This window comes from Theropithecus gelada, unplaced genomic scaffold (genome assembly GCF_003255815.1).
Source record: "Theropithecus gelada isolate Dixy unplaced genomic scaffold, Tgel_1.0 HiC_scaffold_15883, whole genome shotgun sequence".
NCBI lineage: Eukaryota > Metazoa > Chordata > Mammalia > Primates > Cercopithecidae > Theropithecus > Theropithecus gelada.
The window spans coordinates 1,778,128-1,804,242 of NW_020257640.1; the positions used below are offsets into that span (position 1 = coordinate 1,778,128).

The 26,115-nt window shown below is 51.7% G+C and overlaps 1 protein-coding gene across 1 annotated transcript in view; it reads left to right on the forward strand.

Annotated features, from left to right (window-relative positions):
• The window catches only part of LOC112617117 (transcription factor CP2-like protein 1), a 61,749-nt gene that overhangs the window by 34,594 nt on the left and 1,040 nt on the right, over nt 1-26,115 (forward strand). The window contains exons 3-13 of the mRNA XM_025373837.1: nt 1,911-1,987; nt 2,480-2,585; nt 3,296-3,402; nt 4,606-4,758; nt 9,096-9,206; nt 11,891-11,982; nt 13,712-13,760; nt 13,845-13,938; nt 16,245-16,335; nt 17,350-17,453; nt 19,545-19,687. Coding sequence (XP_025229622.1) covers nt 1,911-1,987; nt 2,480-2,585; nt 3,296-3,402; nt 4,606-4,758; nt 9,096-9,206; nt 11,891-11,982; nt 13,712-13,760; nt 13,845-13,938; nt 16,245-16,335; nt 17,350-17,453; nt 19,545-19,687 — 1,127 coding nt within the window. The remainder of the gene's footprint in view (nt 1-1,910; nt 1,988-2,479; nt 2,586-3,295; nt 3,403-4,605; nt 4,759-9,095; nt 9,207-11,890; nt 11,983-13,711; nt 13,761-13,844; nt 13,939-16,244; nt 16,336-17,349; nt 17,454-19,544; nt 19,688-26,115) is intronic.

A 26,115-nucleotide genomic window follows, 5' to 3' on the forward strand; every position in this document is an offset into this window, starting at 1 on the left:
TTTATATTCATATATAGAAATAATTTTAAATTTTATATAGCCAGATGTCCTTTTCTTTCCATTGGTTTTAGGTTCAGAAAGTTCTTTCTTATTGAGTATCTGATAAATAGTCATTCATGGTAAAATAAAACCTTAAGAAATTGACTTTTAAAAACATCGACTAATGAGAATTGTATTTATCATGTGCAACATGATGTTTTGAAATACGTATCCATTGTATATTGGTTGAGTCTAGCTAAGTAACATAGACATTACCTCATATTTATTATTTTTTTGTCGTGGGAGCACTTGAAATAGACTGTTACCAATTTTCTAGAATACAATTAATTGTTATTAACAATAGTCACCATGTTGTTCAATAGATCCCTTGAACTTATTCCTCCTGTCTAATGGGAATTTGTATTCTTTGATGAACATCTTCCCTATTCCTCCACAAGAAATTGACTTTTTAATGTAATGATAACTTGTTTTGATATTTGCTGTGAGGATCTGCACTCGGAAAGAAACAGCTAGTCTCCACATGTGATAAAATTTCATAGATCTCTACACATACTAGCCTACAGAAAAAGAGAGAGGGAACATGCAAAATCCAGAGACATCGAAATAAGATCTGCAGTTTTGATAGTGTACCATGGTTCCATCAGATGCTGTGCTGTGATGGGGGATGCTGGCACAAGGTACATAGGACTTTAATGTCCTTTTTTTTTTTTTTTTTTTTGAGACCAAGTCTCGCTCTGTTGCCTAGGCTGGAGTGCACTAGTGCAATCTTGGCTCACTGCAACCACCGCTTCCTGGGTTCAAGTGATTCTGCTGTCTCAGCCTCCTGAGTAGCTGGGACTACAGTCGCACGCCACCACAGCTAATTTTTATATTTTTAGTAGAGACGGGGTTTCACCATATGGGTCAGGCTGCTCGAACTTCCTGACCTCAAGTGATCCCACCTGCCTCAGCTGGGTGCTGGGATTACAGGTATAAGCCACTGTGCATGGCCATATTTTTATAACTTCTTAAGAGTCTATAATTATTAAAAATAAAAAATTAAAAAGCTAATTAGATATACCAATACCAATTATTAAATTATTTATTGTATTATTTGTAAAACACCCTTTGTTAAGTTGCGATATATGCTAGAGTCTTGTAAAATTGTAGTTCAACATTTAATTTTGGGAAAATTGACATCATTTGAGATATATATATATAAAAAAAACAGTCTTCCCTTCTGGGAGCATGGTGTGTCCTGTTTATTCATGGTATATTTTATATTTCAATAAAATGTGTGTAGTTTCCTTCAGATTTCATAGATGTTTTTAAATGTTCTGTTATTATGGCTGGATGTTTTTTCCATTTATATTCTTTGTCCAGCCTGTGCTGGTTATATGTCCCTGAATATAATTTCCATACCCTTTCAAATGCATGGAATTCTTTTAACTGGGGAACATGCTTTGCATTCTCCTATTAGAGACAATGTTTAACAGGCTTCTTCGTTCCTTCAAACCTGCTCTCAGAAAGGCTGTGGTTGGTTATTTACCCTGTAATGTGAATTTCAGTAGCTGTGTTCTCCATCCTAATGTATTGGAGGGTTTGTAGAGACGTATGAGTTTGTGTTCAGAGATTTTAATGCTAACTGTATTTTCCTGGATTCTGTTTGTTTGAACATTGTAGAGGTGCTGTCTCTAGTAGGGTCACACGGTATATTGCCTGGGGTATCCTAGGCTCGACCAGGCGGGGTGGACAGACTGATGTCAGTCCAGAGAGTGAGCTGAGCTAGCTGTGGGCTTTCTTCTCTGCTTTGCTCCCCAGGGCCTTGAGGCCTGGATGGGCACTGAGGGTATTGAGAAGGCTGCTAGCTGGATGAACCCCAAATTTAGGAACACTCAGAAATGGAAAATGTCCCATTAACCCCCATCCAGGTCAGTCTTACGAAATCCGACTACTGGAGAATCGGAAGCTGGGCGACTTTCAAGATCTGAACACAAAATATGTCAAGGTAAGCCTCACAGGCCGTTCTCACCGCCTCAGGGAGAGGGACCTGATTAGGGTCTGGGCACCTGGGCTTGCTGGAGTTGGGCACGAGTAACTGGAAGGTTAGGGAGAGGCCAGGTTCAGCTCAGCCCTCAATGGTGAGACAGCCCCTGTTTGGCTTCTCTGGAGCCTGTTGCCTAGGTGGGGGTTAGATGGGCTGGCAGCATTGAACTTTTCTGAGCCTCAGTTTGCTCATCTGCACAAAAGGGTTAATAAATTAGACATAAACACACAGCATTTAGTAATACCGGGACAAATGGTAGTCATCGCTGTTGTTGCTGTTGTTAGTGTTACTGGGATCTGAGGAGGGGATAGTGGGCGAAGCTTGAGAACTGGGAAAGGAAACTCCAGGAGAAGGGGCCTCAAAGGTGGGAGGGTTTGCTGTGGCTCAGGGAAAAGAGGCGGGTTCCTCTTGGTCCCCACGGTCACTTGTTCCCCTGCTGGCCTCCCTCCCCAGAGCATCATCCGCGTGGTCTTCCATGATCGCCGGCTGCAGTACACGGAGCACCAGCAGCTGGAGGGCTGGCGGTGGAGCCGGCCGGGAGACCGGATCCTGGACATCGGTGAGTCTCCTGGCCGGGAGAGGCCAGGCAAGGCTCGAGGCACCCACGCCACGTTGGGTTCTTCCTGGATGCCACTGGGACTTATGCCGAGAAGGCGTTTTAGCTCGCGCCTGCTCTGTGTAAAACCCCACGGGAGCTTGCAGAGCTGACCATACACTGGGTCCTGCCCTCAAGGAGTACCCGTTTTCAGTGGAAAAGAAAGGTCTGTGGAATTGAGAGACCTGCTCACAGGGAGTTCCGGGAAGGCTTTGCGGAAGGATGGTGCCTTAAAGGATTTTGATAAGTGTTGAAGATAACCGTGAGCATCACAGAGATAGATCGGCAATGGAAATGGAATTTGGGGCCTCAGGGACTGGCCCACAGTCCTTTACCCATAATCCTTGTGGCCAGGTGGGTTTTGAAATTCAGAAGCTAGAATGCCAATACGGTGTGTGTACCCAGAGCATTAGGGAACATCTCCAACAGGTAGCCAAGCACGGTCATATTTCTGTAGCAAAATAAAATGACGGTTCATACATAATGGGGTGAAGACGACACAGTGCTTGTGGTTCAGGTCAGGCTTTCCGTCCAGTAAGTTATGCAAAACTTTTTCAGAGCTTTCGGCATTTCACATTGGGGTGAAGGAATTGGGACCTGTAACGGGGGTCCTTCCCGAAATATTTGGGAGAGGCTGACAATTGCACTTTCTGTGTGTGTGTGTGTGTATGCAGATATTCCACTGTCTGTTGGTATCTTGGACCCCAGGGCCAGCCCGACCCAGCTGAATGCAGTGGAGTTTTTGTGGGATCCTGCGAAGAGAGCTTCTGCATTCATCCAGGTGGGCCACAGGGAGCTTGCCCTCCAGGGGAAGACCTAGCCTTCGGGGTGGCCGGCTTGCAGTTTCTCAAAACTAACCCATCTGGAAGGGTCTGGATGAGCTTCTGCTCCCTGTCACTGAGAAGGAAACTGCAGGAGAGAGAGAATGAGTGTTGCAAAGAGTCACAGAGCTCGTTGGTCCATATTTAGGGAACAGAGTGGGGAGGGTTTTAGAATTCTATCTGGGTTTTGCCCATAGAATATATAAGCTTTATACATGAGTATTTCCCAACATAAATCATTTGAAAGTAAACATGTTTTCTATTATAGTTTCTATTATTGAATGAATTATTTTGTTGTCAAGCGCTGGTGTGGATCCAGCCTTTTGTTACATGCCACGTGAGATCACGGTGGTGAAGGATGTGACTGTGTTGTTGTGGTTGTGGTTCTGCCTTGATCCCGCCTCTCTCGCTTGCTGTGTGTCCTTGAGCAAGTCTCCTCCCCTTTCTGAGCCTCTTAGTTTTCTAACCTCCCATCTTATAGATCAGATAATGAATACAGAGCTGTTAGCACTGCCTGGTCCCTAGGAATCACTCAATAAAAGTTAGCAATCTTTTCTTTCTCTCTTTCTTTCTTTTTTTTTTTTGCAATTACAATATTCTCAATATATTTAAAAATTATTACATTGTTATTATTGTAATTATATATTGGATTCTTATAATATTATTGCAGTATTATAACAATACATTGATATCGAGTCCATTTATGTAGTAGGAACTTACCAGAAATACAGAAATGGTTCCAGCCTTCTGCTTATGCTTCCAGCCTGGCCTGAGTAGCTTGGACACCAGGACGTTAGAGAGGGGTTAGGGCTGTGCTGTGGTCCCTGCCCTCCATCTAGGATTTGCCAAGGGAAAGGAATCTGGGTGAGGAGTTAGGCTGAGGTCATTGGGGTCAGTGACCTGGGGAGTGGTGGGGACTTAACTGGTCAGGCAGGGCCTCCACAGTAAAGAGACAAAAGTGGGGATGTGTGTCTTTTGCAGGGAGGGGAGCAGGGAGGCCACCGGCCTGATGGAGTGGACAGAGTATCGGGGAGAGCAGGAAGGTCGGGGCAGGCCTGCACTGACCAGGCAGGGAAGGACACCTCCACATACAGGGGGCGCTTGGGGGATCCAGGGCCCTGCTTGGTACTGCCTTGCCACCTGCCCAACGTTTCTCCTCCCAGGTACACTGCATCAGCACAGAATTCACCCCCAGGAAGCACGGGGGCGAGAAGGGAGTGCCCTTTCGGGTCCAGATTGACACGTTTAAGCAGAACGAGAATGGGGAGTACACGGAGCACCTGCACTCAGCCAGCTGCCAGATCAAGGTGTTCAAGGTAGGATGGCTTCACAGGCTCTGCCCTGCCCTGCTGCTGGCCTGGCCCGTGGTCACAGTCACCCGCAGAGACCCTGGAGATTCCTCTTAGAGGCCCGGCAAGGAACGCAGCATCCCTTTAGCACATGGCTTCTACCTGGACTCCTAATGTGCACAAGCTGCAAGTCCAGGCACCACAGGCTGCTGCTGCCCTGCTGGGGGCATATTTTCACCTGTGGCACCTGCTCAGCTTCTGGCAGAAGCATCGGCGTGGATGTCCGTCCTGGCTGTCGGTCCTCAGCGCTACTCTATAAGAATGATTGGATTTGTACATTTTAGCTTTTTTTCCTCCCAAGCACATTATAGTAGCTCACGGGTGCTCACGTCTGGATTCTCCTTAAAAATCAAAGCAAGAGTCCCTCCCTGCTGGAGACCTGGCCTCAGATCTTCCTGTTTAGGACTTGAAGCCATTTTTCTCTTTGCAGTGACTTCCTGTTAGAGAAACATTTTCAGGGGGACCGTCTCTCTTTTCTCTCCTTGCTTCATTCCTTACAGTCGCCTGTCACTATTTTCCATCTCTTCAATCTGGACTGATTATTTCCTGAAGATAGTAGCCAGCGAAACAGCTCAGTGTCCTGTGTGGCCTCAGGGAGATGTGGAGGGTTGCATGAGCTTGCATCATTCTCAGGGCGTGAGGGCAACCCATGTCCAAGCAGGCCCTAGCCCCACAGTCCCCAGCCCCTATAGGCCCTGTCTGCCGGGGCCACTCTGGCAGATGTCTGCAGAGAAGTAGTGGACCCACCTTCTGGGCCGGAATTGCCTTGAGTAACCAGCCCTGGTGCTTATTCCAGCTTCCTCTTGTTTCCCATTCAAGTGTATTTGGAGCCTGCTGAGAAAGTTCCATCTTCTGGGTCTGGAGACCCAAGAGGCAGTTGCTTTAGACCGGACCCTTTAGAAAGCTGGGTGTGTGCTGATCTTCCCCCAGACCGAAGGCACGGGCCTGTGGAACACCCATGCTTGGAATGGAAGTGGGAATAAATGCCCACGGGTAGAACCATAAACCGGGGGGGCAACCCTGGAGACAGGGATGGTGCCATTTCTCAGAGCCTGGGCCACAGTGAGCACTGGGCTGTGATCTGGGGACACTATCACCATCACAGCTGCAGGAGAGGGAGCTGAGGACGAGCTGATGGAGTCTGCACTCAGGAGACCACACAGCCAGGCTGCCTGGGAGTTGTGGCACAGGGTTCTGAGGCCCCGGCCCAGCTCTGTGGTTTGGGACGCCTTGGTTAGTCAGTGATGTCGGCCCCAAGTGGGAGGCAGAAGTGGCAGGAGGGATGTGTGTTCGTCTTTCCTGGCAGAGCAGTGGCCTCCAAGGGGAGCTGTGCTCCTCTGCTCTGCTTGTTTCCTATTGCTGCTGTCACAAATGGCCACAACTTTTGACTTAAAACTGTGTGCATTTATTATCTTCCAGTGCTGGCAGTCAGAAGTCCGGAATGGTCCTCACTGGGCTAAAGGTGTCAGCGGGCCTGTGTTTCTTTCCCAACGCTCTGGGCGGGGCTCTTGCCTATTCCAGCTTCTAAAGCCATTTCTAGGTTCACGGTTCTTCCTTTGTCCTCAGAGCCAGCAAGAGCAGGCTGAGTCCTTCTCACATGGCAGCCCCAACCTCTCGTCTGCCTCCCTCTTCCTTTTGTAAGGACGCTGTGATTACATGGGGCTGTGCAGTTAATCCCGGATAGTCTTCCCATTACATCAGTTGCGTAGCACTCTTAATTCCATCTGAAACCTCGATTCCCCATTTGCCATGTTAGGTGACGTATTCACAGGTTCTGGGGATTAGCAAACAGCCATCTTTGGGAACCATTATTCTGCCGACCACGTCCACCAAGCAGTGGGCATGGCAGCCCCGTGGTATCACTGTCTGCTCCGGGATCTGACGGTCCTGGACACCTGCATGGCTGTGTGCTGTGGTCTTTGCCTAGCCTGCGGTTCACTGTTGCTCTGACTACCACCTCCCCTCATGTGCAGACTGCGTCTCTGCCAGCCTTGGCCCCGGTCACGTAGCGGTTCACTCCCTCACCAGGGATGTCAGGTTAGTTCTGCTGCTGTCAAGGTGTGTGCCCTGGGGAGACATTGTGCTGGGCAGTAGGAGAGAAGTGAGGTGGCATCTCCACCCCCATGGGGTGCCCTGTGCACCCCTTCTATGCCTTGGGTCAAGCTTAGGAGTGGGGGCTCTGTCTACCAGGCTCCTCAACCCATGCCAGGCATTGCTTGGGGAGTCGGGCTGGAAGCTGCCTGGTCTCAGTGCCCCGAGGAAGGCCTTGGCATCTCCCGCAGAGAGTAGGGGTGGCAGCAGCCCCTCGTCACCCCAAACTGGCTCCTCAGAATGCCTGAGGTGTCCTCCCACCTGCCTGCCCCCACTCACATAACAGATGCAGTTGGTGCGCACCAGCCAGGCTGAGCTGAGCCAAGTTGCCTGTCACCTCTCCCTCTGCCAGTCACCCCAGTTGCTGGGAAGCCTGGCTTGTTGATGCCACTCCCTGGGATGCTGTGTGGGGTGTCAGGGTCACTGAAGGGAAAGGCAGGGCTCCTCTCTGAGCAACCAGCTCCCTCCAGGCCTCATCAAGGCCCAGTGCGTGCCCCGCATGCAGGCTCCGCCATGGTCTGGCTACAACCCCCCCTTGCCTGTGCCCTCTGTGCGTAGAAGAGGAGTCTCCTGAGGGACAGGAGCTGGAGGTGGGGCAGGGAGGCCAGGTCGTGGGAATATGGCTGCCACACACCCCACTCTCACCCAGGATGCTGGATCTGTTACTCACATCCCGGTGTGACCTCTGCCATCCTGCTTCATCCAGGGCAGGCATCACTCCAGGGCAGCGGGGCCCCAACCTTTTTGGCACCAGGGACTGGTTTTGTGGAAGACTCTTCTTCCATGGAAGAGAGGGGGATGGTTTCAGGATGATTGAAGTGCATTACATTTATTGTGCACTTTATTTCTGTTATGATTATTTGTAATATATAATGAAATGATTATACAACTCATCATAATGCAGGATCAGTGGGAGCCCTGAGCTTGTTTTCCTGCAACTAGATGGTCTCATATAGGGGTGAGGGCGGACAGTGGCCCATCATCAGGCATTAGATTCTCATCAGGAGCACACAGCTTAGATCCCTTGCAGGTGCAGTTCACAAAAGGTTTTGCCCTCCTATGAGGATCTAATGCCGCCACTGGTCTGACACGGGAGGCAGAGCTCAGGCGGTCATGTGAGCAGTGGGGAGCGGCTGTAAGTACTGTGAGGTATTTACTTCACAGTAAGATGACGATGAAGCTTTGCTCACTCACCTCCTGCTCACCCGTTGTGGGGCCCAGTTCCTAACAGGCCGTGGGACCGGCACCAGTCCGTGGCCTGGAGGCTGAGGACCACCGCTCTAAGAGATGCTCCCTAAAAACCCTTGATCTGGGAGCCAAAAGCCGTAGCCTGAGAAAGGTGACCCTGGAATGAAAATCCCTCAAGGTGCCATTGAGCTTGAACTACTGTTTTCATCATCTGCCCACCACACGTAGCCTGCTGTGTGTGTAGTAAAACTGCTCGGTTCCAGCACTGCTCGGAGTCTTTACATCTGACTTCGCCAAGTAGGCGTGAGCTCATAAGATGCAAATATTCAGCAGACTACATAGTGAGGTCGAGAAGGCCCCCATGGTGGCACCTGCGGGCCCAGCCTGCGATGCAGCACACCTGGCCACTCTCACTTGGATCCTCTCCCATCCTGATGAACCCCTAAAGCCTCAGTTTCCCACTCTGTAAATGAAGGGAATAATAGTAGGCGTGAGGCCTACACACCCTTCGAAAGTTGCCCCGGTTTGCAAAGCACCTGCAATTGTCAGGCTCTCTCTCTGGATGGAGACGTTCCCCTGCAGACAGAGTATAAGCTGGGCCTCAGCAGGTGTCCTGAGCATTGAGGGTAAGGAGGCTTTCAGCTTATGGCCAGGATTTCTCAGGTTGCAAGCACAGACTAAATCCAGACCAGCAGCCTGTACTTCTTCCACTTCCGTCTGCTCTCCCTGGGTAACCCAAGGAATGCACTGGGATTCCTTGTGGGTCCCCAGGGTTCCTTTTCATAAGCGAGTGGCCCTGGGAAACCATCTTTTCCCCTTGAGCAGCAGAGTGCAGGACCCGTGGCAGGTTCCGAGTTCCTCAGGTGGGGAAACAGTCAGGCGGAATGGGAGGGGAGATAGGTGCTGTCCTGCCCCTGAGTTCCTGCACCCTGGGGCCCTGGGTGAGGTGGGAAGCAGGAGAGGGCTTGGGGGCTGCTGCCTCTGTCAGTTTGGGACTAATTGGACTCTATCCTCTGTGCTCGCAGCCGAAGGGAGCCGATCGGAAACAGAAGACTGACCGGGAGAAGATGGAGAAAAGAACTGCCCAAGAGAAGGAGAAATACCAGCCGTCCTATGAAACCACCATCCTCACAGAGGTGAGCCGGCTGGGTGCGGGGACAGAGCCTCAAGGGCCTTCCACCAGGAGCGGGACTGCTGGCTTAGATTCTTGGAAAATGGCCCATCTCGGCTGAGTGCTTCTGAGAGTGCTTATTCCGCCGTGGTGGGTTCCAGTGTCTGGAGCTCGTGTCCATCTGATAAGACCCAGTGGCCCGGGAGGCATTTCAGAAATAACTTCCAGCTCTGCTCCCTGTGAACGCGTTTGTGCTTTCCCAATTTAGGTTCCTTTGTGTTTTTGAGTAGGTAATGTATTCACATAGTTTTAAATTCCAAAGGTACGACAGAATGTACAACAGAAAATATCCCTCTCAGTGCCATCCCTGCCTCGTGGCGTCTCCCCTCCAGGTCAGAAACCTTGTGCATCTGGCCCAACTTTGTCTGCAGGTGAAGCCAGTGTAGACACATGTTTGCCCCGTGCCTGCATTTATACACCAGCAGTGTACATAGACAGACCTTGCTTTTTTCCATTATTAGCTTATCTTGGTGCCTGATCCCTACAGCTTTCTAGTTCCTTACCCAGCTGCGTGGCATCATGTGTGATGGCCTGTTGGTGGATGCGGGGTCGTTTCTGAGCTCCTGGAGTTTCAGGCAGTGGTGTAGTGAATAACTGCGTGTGAAGGTCTGCACACGGGAAGCAGTCGGCAGGCTTCCTTTCTCAGTGGGATCTCTGGGTTGGAGGGTGTCGGCACTTGTTATTTTGCTGCCTGGTTGTATTTTCTCTTAACCCGGACAGCAATGCCAGCCTGCTCCAACTCTCCATATGTCCATGGGAACTCCTGAGGAGCTTGCTCTTCCTCTTCCCTTTTTCCTTTCTTTTTGAGACGGAGTCTCACTCTGTTGCCCAGGCTGGAGTGCAGTGGCACAGTCTTGGCTCACTGCAACCTCGGTCTCCTGGGTTCAAGTGATTCTCCTGCCTCAGCCTTCCCCAGTACCTGGGATTACGTGCATGTGCCACCATGCCCAGCTAATTTTTTTGTATTTTTAGTAGAGATAGGGTTTCACCATGTTGGCCAGGCTGGTCTTGAACTCCTAACCTCAAGTGATGTGCCTGCCTTGGCCTCCCAAAGTGCTGGGATTATAGGCGTGAGCCACTGTACCTAACCTCTTCCCTTTCCGAGTTGCAGCTAGTGCCTCCTTTTTCACTGGGAATTTTTGTGTGACTCTTTCCCACTGTGTTCTGCAGTCAGGCTGACTAATTGGTAGTGCTGTTTGTTCATTGAGTAATTGGACTTCCTCAGAAGGCCCTCCACGTGGGTAAGGTCCCTGCCAGCCATGGTAGGATTAAGGCTGTTAGGGGTGGGGCTTGGAGCATCTAAGAGAATGGTGGCCCAGTCTTGGCTGACGAGCAGCTGCATGTATATGCGTGTGTGTACATGCAGAAGGATATTTGCAACAAGACAATGTAAAAGCTAATTTTGTGGTCAGACAGATGTGCACTGGCGTTTTATCTGACTGAAGGTCAGTCACCTGCCTCCCCCTCAGCCCACAAAGGAGTGGCAGGATGCAAGGACTGCATTTATGGATTAGAGGCCAGACTAGTTTCTTCCCATACTTGGTTCATGCCTGTGCTGGTGCCACTGCCCAGTGTCCCCACCTCTTGATACCATTCTCTCCCTAACTGAGCCTCAACCTCTCTGCTCCTCTGCTGACTGCCCCTGGGAAGAGAGGTCCTGGTGAGCCGCTTGCCAGGTCTGTCCGAGCCCTTGCCACAGTGCAGTCTAGTTGAAAGCCCACCCTGGGAGGCGCTGGCTGCCTCTTCTACCGGCTGTTCAGCTTTCCTCCTTGGGCTGTAGGATTTAGCACCAACAGATTCGAGCCCACACTCACAACACTTAAATATTTACCAACACTGTAGTTTGGCGGGTGATAGTAAATCTTCAGGAATGCTTCAAATTGTCCCTCTCTGAAGAGGCATCACTGCAGGCAAGGGAAGAGAGGAACTTTTTCTGCTGGATGGACTTTCTCCAGCAGGCAAAACCTATACATCCTTGCTTCCTTTGGGAGACTCCACATGCATCTGTTTTTGGCTTCCATAGTAGCATGTTTTTGAGGGCAAGGATCACATCTTTCGTGTTTGTGGATCTCCCGTAGCCCCTAGCAGAATGCCTCAAATGGAATGAGCACGGTTGAATCTCACCGAGAAGAGCTGCTTTTGGTGATTGCGCAAGGACCTTTGCCCCTGTCGGCAGGTTCTTTTTGCACATAGCACAGGTTGTAATACTGACTCTTACTGCTTATTTTTTTTTGTTTGGAAGTTGCCTGTGGCCCAGCACTCCCTATAACAGACGTTTACACGAATTTGTGTCTCCCGGGAAAAGCTGTTTCTGAGCAATTGGCCGGTTTTGTTTTTTCTCTCTCCTGGACCGACTCAAGAATCCCATGACTGTGAGGTTTCCTCTCTGGTGTTACTGCTGGGAAGCCCAGAGAGACCCCTTGCGCGCTTCCCTTGCTCGAGGGGTGACTTCTGAACATTTCTGCTGTTTTCCTTCCTGTGGCCCTCAGAACCTGCCTGGCCATGGCTCGTTGTGGGTGCTGGGGAAGCGCAGTTTGACAGGTCGGGGTCTCATGCATTGGTGTCAGTGCGTGCCTGCTGGGGAGGACCTGGGGATCACAACTCAGCACCTCTCCAGATCTCAGCTCGGCCCTGTGCTCTCTCCTGCAGTGCTCTCCGTGGCCCGACGTGGCCTACCAGGTGAACAGCGCCCCGTCCCCAAGCTACAATGGCTCTCCAAACAGCTTTGGCCTCGGCGAAGGGTACGTCCCACCTTTCTTTCTCTGGGTTTCCTGGAATGAAGACGGGCGTACTTTCCTTTCTTAGTCTTCCTTTCTGGGTCTCCTCTCCTTTCTGTTTGGGTCTCAGAGTAGCTAACTCGTGTTGCAGTCACAACTGTCTTTAGCATTTACACAACTTTTAGTGCTCAGAAACACCCCTGTAAACGCTGTCGGGTGGGGCAGCGGCCCAGAACTTAACCTGGTGAAACCAGGACTGGCTTGAGGAGGGTGCATGAGGTCAGCCACCCGAGACAGCCTCTGGTGCCCTCTGGGGCAGAATGGCCCTCCTGACAGTGGAGCCTTAGGGAGCAGCTGTCTGGGGGGCCCTTCCTGGCTCTTTGTCCAGCGTGATCACTGAGTGTGGGGGTGAGGGGGTCTGGCTAGGGTCCTCTCTGCCTTGGGTTGCAGGCCTTACAACACAGAAGCTGGCTTCATTGCTGTCCCACACAGCTCTGCAGACACACAGGCCACATGGACCCTGAGGACACTGTGACGGGACAGTGCTGGAGCTGCAGGCAGTTTCCTAACTGTTGGGGGCTGCACGACATGGGGCCATGGGTCACCGTGAGGGCTCTGCATGCCCTGTGCTGGCAGCAGGGGTGGAGGCAGGAGAGTGCCGGCTGGGAGGCTGCCTGTTTCCTGCCTGCAGGTTCGTCAGAGCCCGTGTGTGGCAGACAGAACTTTTCTAATAAGAAAGCGAGACTGTCTGTGAACCTGATTTTACCAAGGAGTCCCCAGGGAAGTGAGGGTAGACACAGAAACAGTGTTATGTTTAGATTCAGGCAGACCTAGTCTTCAATCTTTGCCTTTTGCGGGGTAACTCCCTTAACCTCCCTGAGCCTCAGTTTCTCTACTGCCAAAGGGGGGTAAGAATTCTACACAGGGTCGGGAGGAATGAGTGTACGATGCTCGCACCCCGTAGACACTTGGTGAGAAGTGGCGGCTGTCTTCACCGATGACCGGTCTGGGGATCAGCCCTGCAAGGGTCTCTTTTTCCCGTTATGGAGAAATAGGCATAACACAAAATTTACCGTTTTTAAGTGTGCAGTCTGGTGGCATTAAGTCCATTCACACTGTTGTGCAGCCTTCACCGCCATCCACCTGGAGAGTGCTCAGGTCTGTGCCTCCTCCCCAGTCTAGCCCCTGAGGAAGCTTGTGCACCCCCTCTCGGGAGAACAGAACCGTGCTTTTCCTCGTGGATGGATGTCAAGCCGCGGGTGCTTGTTCACTGCAAAATGACTCCCCATGGGATCCCTCCGCCCTCTCCTCTCACCACCCGGCAGGGGGTTCGGTGGAGGACCCTTGGGTTTGGCGGCAGCCTTCCAGGCGCTGAGGCGCTGGGTGCCCTTGCTCAGCCTGTCCTTCCCTGGGGCTGGGACTTGAATCTCCAAGTTCGAGACCAGCAGGGGTCAGCCCACAGGGGCCTGGGGTGTGCTGCTGCTGACTCGGGTAGGGGAGTATCGTTGACTGGGGCAGTGTAGCCTCTCAGAACTTCCTGTCTCCACTGAAAAAGGCTCAGTTGGGAATTCTGAGGGATTGAACGTTGGCTCCTGCTGTGTTTCTGTGACTCAGGAAATTCTTGAGGACTCATTCCGCCTAGAACAAATCCTGCACCTAACGGCAAGTGGAAGTGCCAGGCTGGGTGCCGGGACGTTGGCCATGGCCCTGGGAGCCTCCTCCGTCCTCATCACTGGTTCCTTTTCCTTTGCAGCAACACCTCTCCGACCCACCCGGTGGAGGCCCTGCCCGTGGGCAGTGACGTAAGTGTCTGAGCAGGGCTTTCCGGCTGGCGGTCCCTGGTGGGCCCTGAGCCGTCATCTCAAGCCTCTCCCCTCTGCCCACAGCACCTGCTCCCATCAGCCTCGATCCAAGATGCGCAGCAGTGGCTGCACCGCAACAGGTTCTCGCAGTTCTGCCGGCTGTTTGCCAGCTTCTCGGGTGAGCATCTCTGAATTGTGTTTAAAGCCCGTGAGCATCTTGGAAACACGTAGCAAGGCTGGCCACCTTCCGGGACTTGCTCTCGACCCAGGTAGCGCTGTCGTTTCGGCTGGGAGACCCAGGGCAGTGTGGGTTCACTCGCTCACGTGCCCCAGCCCTGGGCCAGGTGCTAGACGTAGGAGACGCTGTCCCCAGAAGGTCCCAGGTGAGCGTGACTTCAGGGGGACCATCTGGGTGACTTGGTCAAGATCCCCTCTCCTGCAGGGGATGGTGGGCTCTGGTCTGCCCGGAAAGAGTCCCCTTAGCCCCGCAGGGTGATGTAAGGCCCCTTATGCTTTTCCTACCCAAATACTGTTCCTCGCACTGGCTCCAGAGCCACGACCTGGGAGATCGAGGTAAAGCCATGGGTGAGACAGAAAGGGGCCTCTTCCTTCTTTAAAACGTTTCAGAGCCCTTCCTGATGGGCCCTCAGACAGAAGTCCCAAGCTGGGTATTGTGGGGTGCAAAGGTGAACTGAGCAGTGAGCCTTGCCAGCAAGTAGAGCTCATCCACAGTGACAGAGTAAAGGCTTGGCCACAGCTAGAGGGGCGGATTCCACAGACATCTGTGGCAGTGGAAGAGAAGTGGCGCCTGCGCACCCTCAGCTCGGCCTTGCTGAGAGCCTGTTGGGGGACGGTCCCTGGGCGGGGAAACACAGTGACTCTGTCCTTGGGAGCTTGTAGCTGTAAGTCAGTACAGATGCATAGACTGCTCATTTCAGTGCGGTGCGACCTGTGTGATTGGGGTGGGGGTTCAGAGAGGACCCTGAGCTGCACTGGGTGGAGGAGGGGGAGGAATGGCGGCTGTGGTCTTAAGGAGGGCAGTCAGCCACCTTGTGGGCACCTGCCTTGTGTGGTCACAGAGCAGGGGACCCAGGTGGAGTGGAGTGGCCCGGGGAGGAGGGGTCAGAAAGGTACCGAGGGACGCGGACAGGATGGGGGCCCTGGAAGAACAGTGGAAGGACTTCGGCTTTTACTCCCAGTGGAAAGGAAGCCATTGTGTCTATAGAATTGTACCTAAAACCGTATCTTATTGTGGTGGGAAGAGAGGGGTGGGAATCGTGGCCTTGGGCAGGCTTTCAGCTGAGGCTGAGATACTCGTACCTTGGAGAGTGTGTGGGACCAGGCTCTCGGGGACCCCCTTGGACTTTGAGGAAGGGGCAGCCCTCACGCTGTGCTCGCTTCTGTCCCCATGAGATAGTCGCCTTCCCGTGCTCCTTTAAATGTGGGCCCGTCCTCACATGCTGCTGGTGGGACCATACATGGATGTAACAGTGTGGGAAACTGCTGGCAGTATCTGCCAGAGCCAAACACACCCTACGGTCCCACAGGCCTCTCCGGGGCTGCACCTGGCAGCCACGCACCTGTGCAATGAACAAAGACATGTATGAGAGCATTCAGAGAGCCTGTTCCTAACAGTCCAGACCAGAATCCCCCACAGCGCCCATCCACACAAAGTGGTTATGTGAATTGTGGTGTGGACATACAATGATAATAGGTGATAACGGGCACGAACAGTCTGTGACTGCATTCCACACAAATGCACCGTGAAACATGACTAGGAGAGAGGGAAGCCAGACCAGGAGGAGTGCCGACCGTTCAGTCCCATGTACAGAAACTTCAGAGAACATGCACAACGTGTCTGCACTGTAGCAAGTCAGGATAGTGGCTCCCCTGGGTGGGAGTAGGGGTGGTGGCTGGCACAAGGGGCCTACAGGAGGCTGGTAATGTTCCACTGCTTGCTCTCAGTGCTGGGTCCCGGGGTGTATTCAGATTGTCAGCATCCAGCGAGCCGTATACTTCCATATACAGACAGATGCACACGTGGCCAGTGCCCTGTGCCGATGACATCTGTGCATACAGATTATGTGTCAAAAAAAGAGAGAAGAGGCCAGATGCAGTGGCTCATGTCTCTAATCCCAGTACTTTGAGAGGCTGAGGTGGGTGGACTGCTTGAGCCCAGGAGTTCAAGACCAGCCAGGCTAGGCAATATAGTGACACCTCATCTCTTTTAAAAAAAAAAAAAAAGAAAGCGGGGCAGGCGGTGGGGGCCCTTTGGCTTCTGTTGTACACACTGTTGTGAGCCCTGGCAGTTCCTGGGCTGTGATCTTCTGATGTTGTTGGGCATTTTGCCATTTTCTCTCTGTGAGGTGGTGCATCTGGCTCTTCCCCACCCCTTACCCCCAGTGCTATGGGGTCTGCCGGTGCTTGGGGAACGAGCACTTTCTCTGTGTCCCATGTAACAGGCATCGCCATTTTTCTGCTTAGGTGCTGACTTGCTGAAGATGTCCCGAGATGATTTGGTCCAAATCTGTGGTCCCGCAGATGGAATCCGGCTCTTCAACGCCATCAAAGGCCGGTAGGTGTTGGTTTCTCTGTGAAGTCAGCCAGAGGCTCATGTGGTGGGAAGCTCCTACCTCAGCCTCTTGGACGGCGGGTGGTCTGGCCTGGGGGGGCAGGGCTCCTGCAGTGTGGGGTCAAGTGTAGGAGGAAGTGTGGCAAGTGGGGTACAGGCCACAGCAGGGGAGTGAGACACTGCAGTGGGAGATGTGACCGGCTGCCGCAGACCCTGCCTGGAGGTCCCTCCCTCTTCTTGGTTGGATGAGAGCCTTGGCCTCTGGATCTTGGCCTCTGAGCCCCTTGCCCATGTTCCCAGATGCTTGTGTGGTCCTGGGCTCGGAGCTGCTCCCTCCCTGAGGGGAGCTGTGGACTGGGGCCAGTCCGATGGTATCGAGCAGCCATTTCAGGGCAGACTCCAGAGCAGCGCCATGCTGCACACCTTCCTGCCGTGGCAGAGACGTCCTGCAGCCGTGCTGGCCACGTGTGGCTGTGGAGCACTTGGACCGAGGCTGACGTGATGGACAAAATTTTTATTTAACTTTAGTGAATTTAAGTGTGAATAGCCACACATGGACAGCATGGTTTTAGAGTGAGAGCCTGGGTTCGAGTCCCAGATCTGCCTCTTAGGTGCTGTGCAGTGAAGGGAAAGCCCTTTGCCCTGCGAGCCTCAGTTTCCTCAACTGTGGAATGACAGCAGTGGTCCTAGCTCCCTCGCAAGTTGTGTGAGGATGAAATGAGTTACGCGTGTTCCGAGAACAATACCTGGTACACAGCAAGCCACAGACAGCGCTTGCTCTAATTGTTGCCTGAAAACGTCTTGTATGTTGAGCTTCGTGGTCTGGGGCAGAGCGCCCCTTGGCAGGCTGCGGGGCCTGGGAGGGTCATTCACCACCCCATGACGGGCCCTCCTCGTCACCACCGCTGTCTTTCTTCCTCCCCAAGTTCTGCCCACTATTGTTTCCATCCTGGAATATTCTGAAACAACTGCGCCTGGTCCACCACACCTAGTATTTATTTTCTCTTCTCCTGCCAGGAATGTGAGGCCAAAGATGACCATTTATGTCTGTCAGGAGCTGGAGCAGAATCGAGTGCCCCTGCAGCAGAAGCGGGAGGGCAGTGGAGACAGCAACCTGTGTGGTGAGTTGTGGGGAGCAGAGCTGGGACCCACACATCGGGTCCCGCAGCCTGGCTTTCAAGCCTGCAGTCCGGCCTCTGTTCATTTCCAGTGAATATACAGGACAGTCCTGGGCTCCCACGTGCCCACATGTGGAAAGGGCAGCCCAGTGCATGCTCCTTGCATGGTGCATGGTCTGACCTCGTGATAGCCCTGCAGTGTGGGTGCTGCCTCAGTGCACACCCCGAGGCTTGGGAAGGTGTTGGGATTGTCCCAGATCTTGCTTCCAGTGAGTGGCAGTCGGGACTGGAGCCAGGAATGCCCACCCTGGAGCTTTGTTTCCTCAAACTGCTCCCCATGCAGCTCCTGATGAGAGGAGGCTCTCTCCAGGACCTAAGAGGCGTGGCCGTCTGCCTTTCCGCTCCCATCGAGCACTCCCAGTGGCCATGGTGAAAGGCGTCAGCCTGGGATCCTGCTACTTCTTTTTGCTGGCAGCTTGGTTTGTTTTAGGAGCAAAATTATGGCTGGGTGTGGTGGTTCACACCTATAATTCCAGCACCTGGGGAGATGGGAGGATTGCTTGTGCCCAGGAGTTCAAGGCCAGCCTGAGCAACATACCAAGACCCAGTCTCTAAGTATTGAAAAAGTAGGCCGGGCGCAGCGGCCTGTAATCCCAGCACTTCGGGAGACCGAGGCGGGCAGATCACTTGAGGTCAGGAGTTTGAGACCAGCCTGGCCAACATGGTGAAACCCCATCTCTACTAAAAAAAAAAATACAAAAATTAGCCATGCATGGTCGTGCCTGTAATCCCAGCTGAGGCAGGAGAATCATTTGAACCTGGGAGGCGCAGGTCGCAGTGAGCTGAGATCACGCCACTGCATTCCAGCCTGGGTGACAAAGTGAGACTCTGTCTCAGGAAAAAAAAAAAAAAAAAAAAAGAAAAGTGCATACCCCCACACCTGGCTAATTCTTATATGTTTTTGTAGAGATGGAGTCTCATTCTGTTGCCCAGGCTGGTCTTAAACTCTTGGGCTCCAGAAATCCACCTGCCTTGGCCACCCAGAGTGCTGGGATTGTAGGCATGAGCCACCACGCCCACCTGTGTGTGCTTTTAAAATATTGGGCCTCTGATGAGGTTTATTGGTTATTGAACCAAGGGTTTCTCAGGTGAGGGAAAGGCTTGGGAATCTTGAATTGAATCCAATTGCATTTGCTTCTGAGGAACTTGAGGTCCCTTGAAGTTGAGTAACCCACCTTGGGTTGTTGGTGGCATTTGCTCCTGCCTGGTTGGTGTGGGCTGTGTCTGTCAGTGTCACTGTTTTCTTCCCACTTGGTGACACTGTGGTGCCTTCCTGGTGCCCTCTTCTCTCCTTAGGTTTACTGTATTGAGGCTGAGTATGGTCTGTGTTTCAGGGAGGGAAAAGACATTCACTCATTGCCCTCCAGCTATCCAAGAACGCTTTAAACAGCAAAGGAGCTGAAAAGAGACAGAATTTGTTCCTTTCTTCTGACGTGGGTTCACATGTGGCTGATATCAGAATTGCCTGAAACTCCCTTTAGCCCAGCTGGGTGTCACTGGGCCGGGGATGGGTCTAGGGATCTCTGCATTTCACATAAGCACCCCAAGAGAGACCAAGAGGACTCAAGAGTGGCAGCTTGGCTGGGTGTAGTGTCTCATGCCTGTAATCCCAGCACTTTGGGAGGCTGAGGCGAGCGGATCACCTGAGGTCAGGAGTTTGAGACCAGCCTGGCCAACATGGTGAAACCCCATTTCTACTAAAAATACAAAAATTAGCCAGGTGTGGTGGTGCACACCTGTAATCCCAGCTACTTGGGAGGCTGAGGTAGGAGAATCACCTGAACCTAGGAGGTGGAGGTTGCAGTGAGCCGAGATCACACCACTGCACTCCAGCTTGGGTGATGGAGCAAGACTCTGTTGCAAAACAAAACAAACAAAACAAAAAGAGTGGCAGTGTGGCCCTGCCCCGCCGCCCTGGGCGTGGCGTTTTGACAAAGGACTTACTGCTTTCTCAGGGCAGGTGGGAGGGCACAGGCAGGCTCATGCTGACGGAATGGCCACTTGGAAAGCAGCACTTGTTCTTCCTTTCCCCAGTGTACCACGCCATCTTCCTGGAAGAACTGACCACCTTGGAGCTGATTGAGAAGATCGCCAACCTGTACAGCATCTCTCCCCAGCACATCCACCGAGTCTACCGGCAGGGCCCCACGGGCATCCATGTGGTGGTGAGCAATGAGGTGAGGGCTGCTGCCCGGCCTGCCCCAGTAACGGGCTCTGGGCCACGAGAGGAGCGTCAGAGCCCCTGCCCCGGAGACACACTTGGGTTTGGGAGTGACAGACAGGTTCATCTGCATGCCACCTGCAGCTGGGGCTGTCCAGGGCTGCAGTGGAGAGTGCGGAGGCCCCTTCTGGGTCTGAATGGCTGCCATGTGGAATAGGCACTCCTTACCCCTCCTGGGCTGGATGCCCTGTGGGAGCCAGGAGGACAGACTCCACTCTGGCCCACGGTGCTTACAGTCAGGGCTGTGGAGGTCACGAGAGGGGCGTTCCCCCAGGGTGGGCGACAGGCCCCAGGGAGAGGTGAAATGGACTCGGGGGCCAGTGATGGCAAGGCTGTGGCTTGTGGGAGAGGAGAGCAGAGGCCTCTGCCAAGTGGTGAAGGTGCCACAGCCTTCCCGGGTGGCACAGGGCAGTGCAGAGCACACGCAGCTACTGGCAGAGGGCTCAGGTACTGTGGTCTGCAGGGATCTGATCCCACTCATGGCTAAGAAGGGAGTGTTGAATATGCTTGCTGACAGGGTTAGGCATTCTTTGCATGTTGTAGAACAGAGGCTTTTAAGTTTGTTCTATCCTGTACCCCTTCCACCTAATAACAGGAGTGTATGCTTATTTTAAGTGTATGCATAGTGACTCATTTAATCCTGCCTGCCTCTATATGATGTGGGTGCTATTATTATCCCATTTCACAGATGGGGGACTGAGGCACAGAGGCTGAGTAATTGCCCCAGGTTGCACAGCGGGTAAGGGGTGGAGCTATGGTGGGAACCCAGGGACTGGAGCTGCAGGGCCAAGCTCTGAGCCTGCAAGGTACCTAGCCCCTGCTGAAGTGAAACCTTTATTTATTTATTTTAAAATTTTTGTGTTAGGGCTGGGCGCGGTGGTTCCCACCTATATACAATCCCAGCACTTCGGGAGGCCGAGGCGGGTGGATCATGAGGTCATGAGATCGAGACCATCCTGGCTAACATGGTGAAACCCTGTCTCTACTAAAAACACAAAAAAATAGCCAGGCGTGGTGGCAGGTGCCTGTAGTCCCAGCTACTCGGGAGGCTGAGGCAGGAGAATGGCATGAACCCAGGAGGTGGAGCTTGTAGTGAGCCGAGATTGCGCCACTGCACTGCAGCCTGGCGACAGAGTGAGACTCTCTCTCAAAAAAAAAAAAAAAAAATTGTTCTGAAAAAAAAATTGAGACAGGATCTTGCTGCATTCCCCAGGCTGGTCTTGAACTCTTGGGCTCAAGCCATCTTCCTGCCTCAGTCTCCCAAAGTGCTGAGATTACAGGTGTGAGCCACCACGCCCAGCCTTTTGTTGTTGTTGTTTTTGAGACAAGGTCTTGCTCTATCACTCAGGCTGGTGTGATCTGAGCTTACTGCAACCTCCACCTCCCCAGGCTCAGGCCATCCTCCCGCTTCAGGCTCCTGAGCAGCTGGGACTACAGGCACTTACCACCACGCCGGCCTAATTTTTTGTAGAGACAGGGTTTTGCCATGTTTCCCAGACTGGTCTCAAACTCCTGGGCTCAAGTGGTCCACCCACCTTGGCCTCCCAAAGTGCTGGTATTACAGGCGTGAGCCACCGCACCAGCTGAAGTGAAGCCTTTAAACATAGAGCTGTGGCTGAGCACGGTGGCTCATGCCTGTAATCCCAGCACTTTGGGAGGCCGAGGTGGGCGGATCACCTGAGGTCGGGAGTTCGAGACCAGCCTGACCAACATGGAGAAACCCCGTCTGTACTAAAAATACAAAATTAACTGGGCATGGTGGTGCACGACTGTAATCCCGGCTACTCAGGAGGCTGAGGCTGGAGATCGCTTGAATCTGGGAGGCGGAGGTTGCGGTGAGCTGAGATCATGCCATTGCACTCCAGCCTGAGCAACAAGAGCAAAACTCGGTCTCAAAAACAAAACAAAACAAACAAACAAAAAACATAGGACTCTCCTGGTGGGAGTGGGATGAGGTCGTATGCCCGCAGTTCAGCCCCCAGCAGACCCGGAGCACTTCTGGGAACTCTGAAGGCGTCTGTAGAGCGGGTTACAGAGCCCCGCCTGACCCTGTACCAGCACAGGAGTGGTAGGACACAAGGCCAGCATTTGTGGATTAAGACTCCGATTTGTTTCTTCCCATCCCTGGTCCTTGCCTTTGCTGATGATGCTGCCAAGAGTGTTCCTGACCTGGTGACACTGAGTATAGAAACAGTGGCTGGGAAAAGTAGAGAAAATACAGGCTTTGGAATTGGACTGATGTCCCCACCCGAAGCTACCTCCTAGTTGCTGAATGACTTTGGGGAAATTTACTGAACCTGTCTGTGCCACAGTTTCCACATCTGCAAAACAGGGATACATATACCTGTCAAACAGGCTGTAGTACAGATAAGGTGGGAGAACAGTGGCAGGTGCCAGGAGACACTAAACAAGTGGTGGGTGGTGTCATTGACCGTGATTCTGCGGGGCACTTGTTATTTGGGGGAGTGAGTGGTGGAGAGATCTTTTGAGATTTGGGGATGTATAAAAATGTCAGGCTTTTCAGGGTTTGTATATTTCACAGATTGACATTACTAGTAACAATCCTCTTGCCACTTGTCATTACAACTGCCAGAGCCCTTGAATGTTCATGAGCACTTCATCTCAGTCCTGGAGGCCAGCAAGGTAGACTTCCCTGTCTTTTACATTGAAAAGTAATTTGTAGACCGGGCGCGGTGGTTCAAGCCTGTAATCCCAGCACTTTGGGAGGCCGAGACGGGCGGATCATGAGGTCAGGAGATCGAGACCATCCTGGCTAACACGGTGAAACCCCGTCTCTACTAAAAAAAATACAAAAAACTAGCCGGGCGAGGTGGCGGGTGCCTGTAGTCCCAGCTACTGGGGAGGCTGAGGCAGGAGAATGGTGTAAACCCGGGAGGCGGAGCTTGTAGTGAGCTGAGATCCGGCCACTGCACTCCAGCCTGGGCGACAGAGCGAGACTCCGTCTCAAAAAAAAAAGAAAAGTAATTTGTAATTAGTATAAGAAGTTAAGCAACATAGAACAGCAGAAGGCACATGTGAAAACCCTTACCTGCCCCATTCTTTTCTCCTGGAAGAGTTTCCATTAGGTTTGATGGGATTCTGAAAGGCAGTTTTTTTGTGCTCTAGTCTCTGTGTGTGCCCTAGTGTACGTAGGTGTGGGTTTTTAAAACACGTAGGCCGGGCACACATCTGTAATCCCAGCACTTTGGGAGGCTGAGGCAGGTGGATCACCTGAGGTCAGGAGTTCGAGACCCACCTGGCCAACATGAGGAAACCCTGTCTCTACTGAAAACACAAAAATTAGCTAGGTGTGGTGGCGCGCCTGTAATCCCAGCTACTCGGGAGGCTGAGCCAGGAGAATCACTTGAACCCTGGAGGCAGAGGTTTCAGTGAGCTGAGATTGTGCCACTGCACTCTAGCCTGGGCAACAGAGCGAGACTCCATCTCAAAAAAATAAAAAATAAATTAAAACATGAAGCAAACATGCAGCCGTACATTTATCTGCAACTTGCTATTTTTGTCACCAGTTCAGCAGTTAAGAATTACTTGTATATTATTACATTCTTACATTCAAATCTAATCCAGCTTTTTTTTTTTTTTTTTTGAGACACGGTTTCACTCTGTAACCCAGGCTAGAGTGCAGTGGCCCAGTCACAGCTAAACTTATTGAAGCCTCTACTTCCTGGGCTCAGGTGATCCTCCTACCTCAGCCTTCTGAGTAGCTGGGGACCACAGGCATGTGCCACCATGCCTGGCTAATTTTTTTTTTTTTTTTTTTTTTGTAGAGACAACATTTCGCCATGTTGCCCCGGCTGGTCTTGAACTCCTGGGCTCGAGCAGTTCACCTGCCTTGGCCTCCCAAGGTGCTGGGATTACAGGCGTGAGCCACTGTGCTTGGCCTAGCTATTTTTTTTCTTGAACTCCTATTTTACAGAGGAGGAAAATGAAGCCTGAGGTTCCTAACCTGAAAGCTGACTTTAGAATAGCCAGGAAGGTGGACATGCTGTGAGCAGTGGACAGCTGTAGTGTCACCAGAGGCTTGTCACTTTGCATTTCAAAATGAATTTCCTTTTGTGAAGACAAAAACCAAAAATGTGGGGAACCCTTGCAATTTCACAGGTCCTGAAGGCCGTTCCTTCCTCAGCTTGTCCTGTGTGCTCAAGAGTAGGCAGTGAAGCAAGTGAAGCAGAGAGCAGAACCGAAATGCCACCTTGCCTAAGTAGGCGATTCTCATTCCCGAAAGTCTCCTTGCCTCTTAACCCCGAATCTATTGGAAACCTTTGGTTCTTAATTGCCCGGAGTGCTGGAGGCAGCCTGGCCAGCCGCGGAGCCGGCCCCTGGGGTGCAAGGGCACTTCATTAAACAAGAGAGTTACTGATTAAGCCCATGTGGGCTCTGCGTAGGGCTTTGCATGCCCAAGTGGCTGGGCTGCCAAGAGTCCTAGATGGAGCAGGCCAGCAGAATAGAGTAAATGTACTTCACGCATCATTAGGTCCTGTGGGAGGGGCAGGGGGCGACAGGTGGATGGATTTGCAAGATTCGAGGCAGTAATCCAGAGCAGGCCATAAAATGTGGATGGCATTTTTTCAGTTTGAAAAAGGGTTCTGCCATTGTGTTAGCTAGTGTGTGTGTGTGTGTGTGTGTGTGTGTGTGTGTATTGTGTGTATGTTTATATATTTTATTTTTGTTTTTTTGGAGACAGTCTCGCTCTGTCGCCCAGGCTGAAGTGCAGTGATGTGATCTCAGCTCATGGCAACCTCCGCCTCCTGCGTTCCAGCAATTCTCCTGCCTTAGCCTCCAGAGTAGCTGGGATTACAGGCACCTGCCACCATGCCCGGCTAATTTTGTATTTTTAGTAGAGATGGGGTTTCACCATGTTGGCCAGGTTGGTCTGGAACTCCTGACCTCAGGTGATCCACCCACCTCGGCCTCCCAAACTCCTGGGATTACAGGCGTGAGCCACCGCGCCCAGCCTGTTTATATATTTTAAAAATATTCTTTAAATGTAAATTGTGAAATGCAGTATAAATATGGAAAGAATTTATAAAACTTACTTGTACAGTTAAAGAACCATTGAAGTACCCATGTACCTGCACTCAGGGTACCAGAATGTTGTGTTAGAAGTCCCTTTGTGGACTGATTTCATAACAGCCAACTGGCTGGTATGAATTTTCTATGAAGCATTCCCTTGTTCCTCCTCGATATATTGTTTAATTTTGCTATTTAAAAACTTTCTGTGAGTGAAATCATAGTGTATTCTTCTGTGACTTCTTTCATTTCACATTTTGTTTGGAAGGTCAGGCATGTTGTAGTATACAGCTGGAGCTCACTGGCACCGCTGAGGAGCACGATTCCATCACAGCTGGTTCGTGCTTCTGCTGTTGATTGACAGGGCTGGTAGGAGTTTGGTGTTACTGCAGACGATGCTGCGCTCACCAGCCTCATGCCCGTCTTTGTGATGTAGGAGTTTGTCCAGGGCTCATGACTTGGAGGAGAATGTAGGAAAACTTCCTTGTTGGAAATGCATGGTCATTCTTACTGGGTCCCATGAACAGTGTTAGAAAGATTTACATCCCCGTCAGTAGTGGACACCAGTTCCTGTCTGCATTCTGGTTATATTTTTATCACTAAATCAGCGCCGTTTTACAGATAGGGCTATGGAGACAGGAAGTTAAAAAGGTTGGCTTGTGCAAGGTCACTGGGTAGTTCGTCAAAATTACAACTCCAGAGAGGAGGCTCCTGAGCAGAGCCGTTAGTTTCCTGCCACATTTATAGACACAGGTAGTGGAACCCTCCTTTATATTTTGTCTTTGGAGGATGCTGATGTGTAGATCCTACTAAGTACCAAGGTTTCTATTTTTAAAAACATTTTATTTAGTTGTTTTTATCTGTTGCTGTCAGTCACATACACATTCCTATAAAGTGTCCGTTACAGAGACTGGAAGAGTCAGTAACTAGGAAAAAGCAAAAACAGTGCAAACAAACACAAATCAAGTGGTCCAGTATTAAATGCTAACATCTTGATTCCCGTTTGGGCCTCTTTCCATCCTTCATATTCATACTAGATGGTTGGGGTTATGTTCAGCTTTCTGTTACTTAAATTGCAATCATGTCACACTTTGATTCTGTGTCCTCATTTTTCAGTGAATGTTGTAGCAGAACCGTGTTCCTACTGTGTTCGTAGGCACCGAGGCAGTGGCGTTTACCGTGTTCCTGCGTGTGTAGGCACCGTGGCAGTGGTGTTTACCGTGTTCCTGCGTGTGTAGGCACCGTGGCAGTGGTGTTTACCGTGTTCCTGCGTGTGTAGGCACCGTGGCAGTGGTGTTTCGGCAGCTGTGCGTGGCTGGGCTCTGCCCCCGAGGCTTTCCAAACTTCAACTCATGG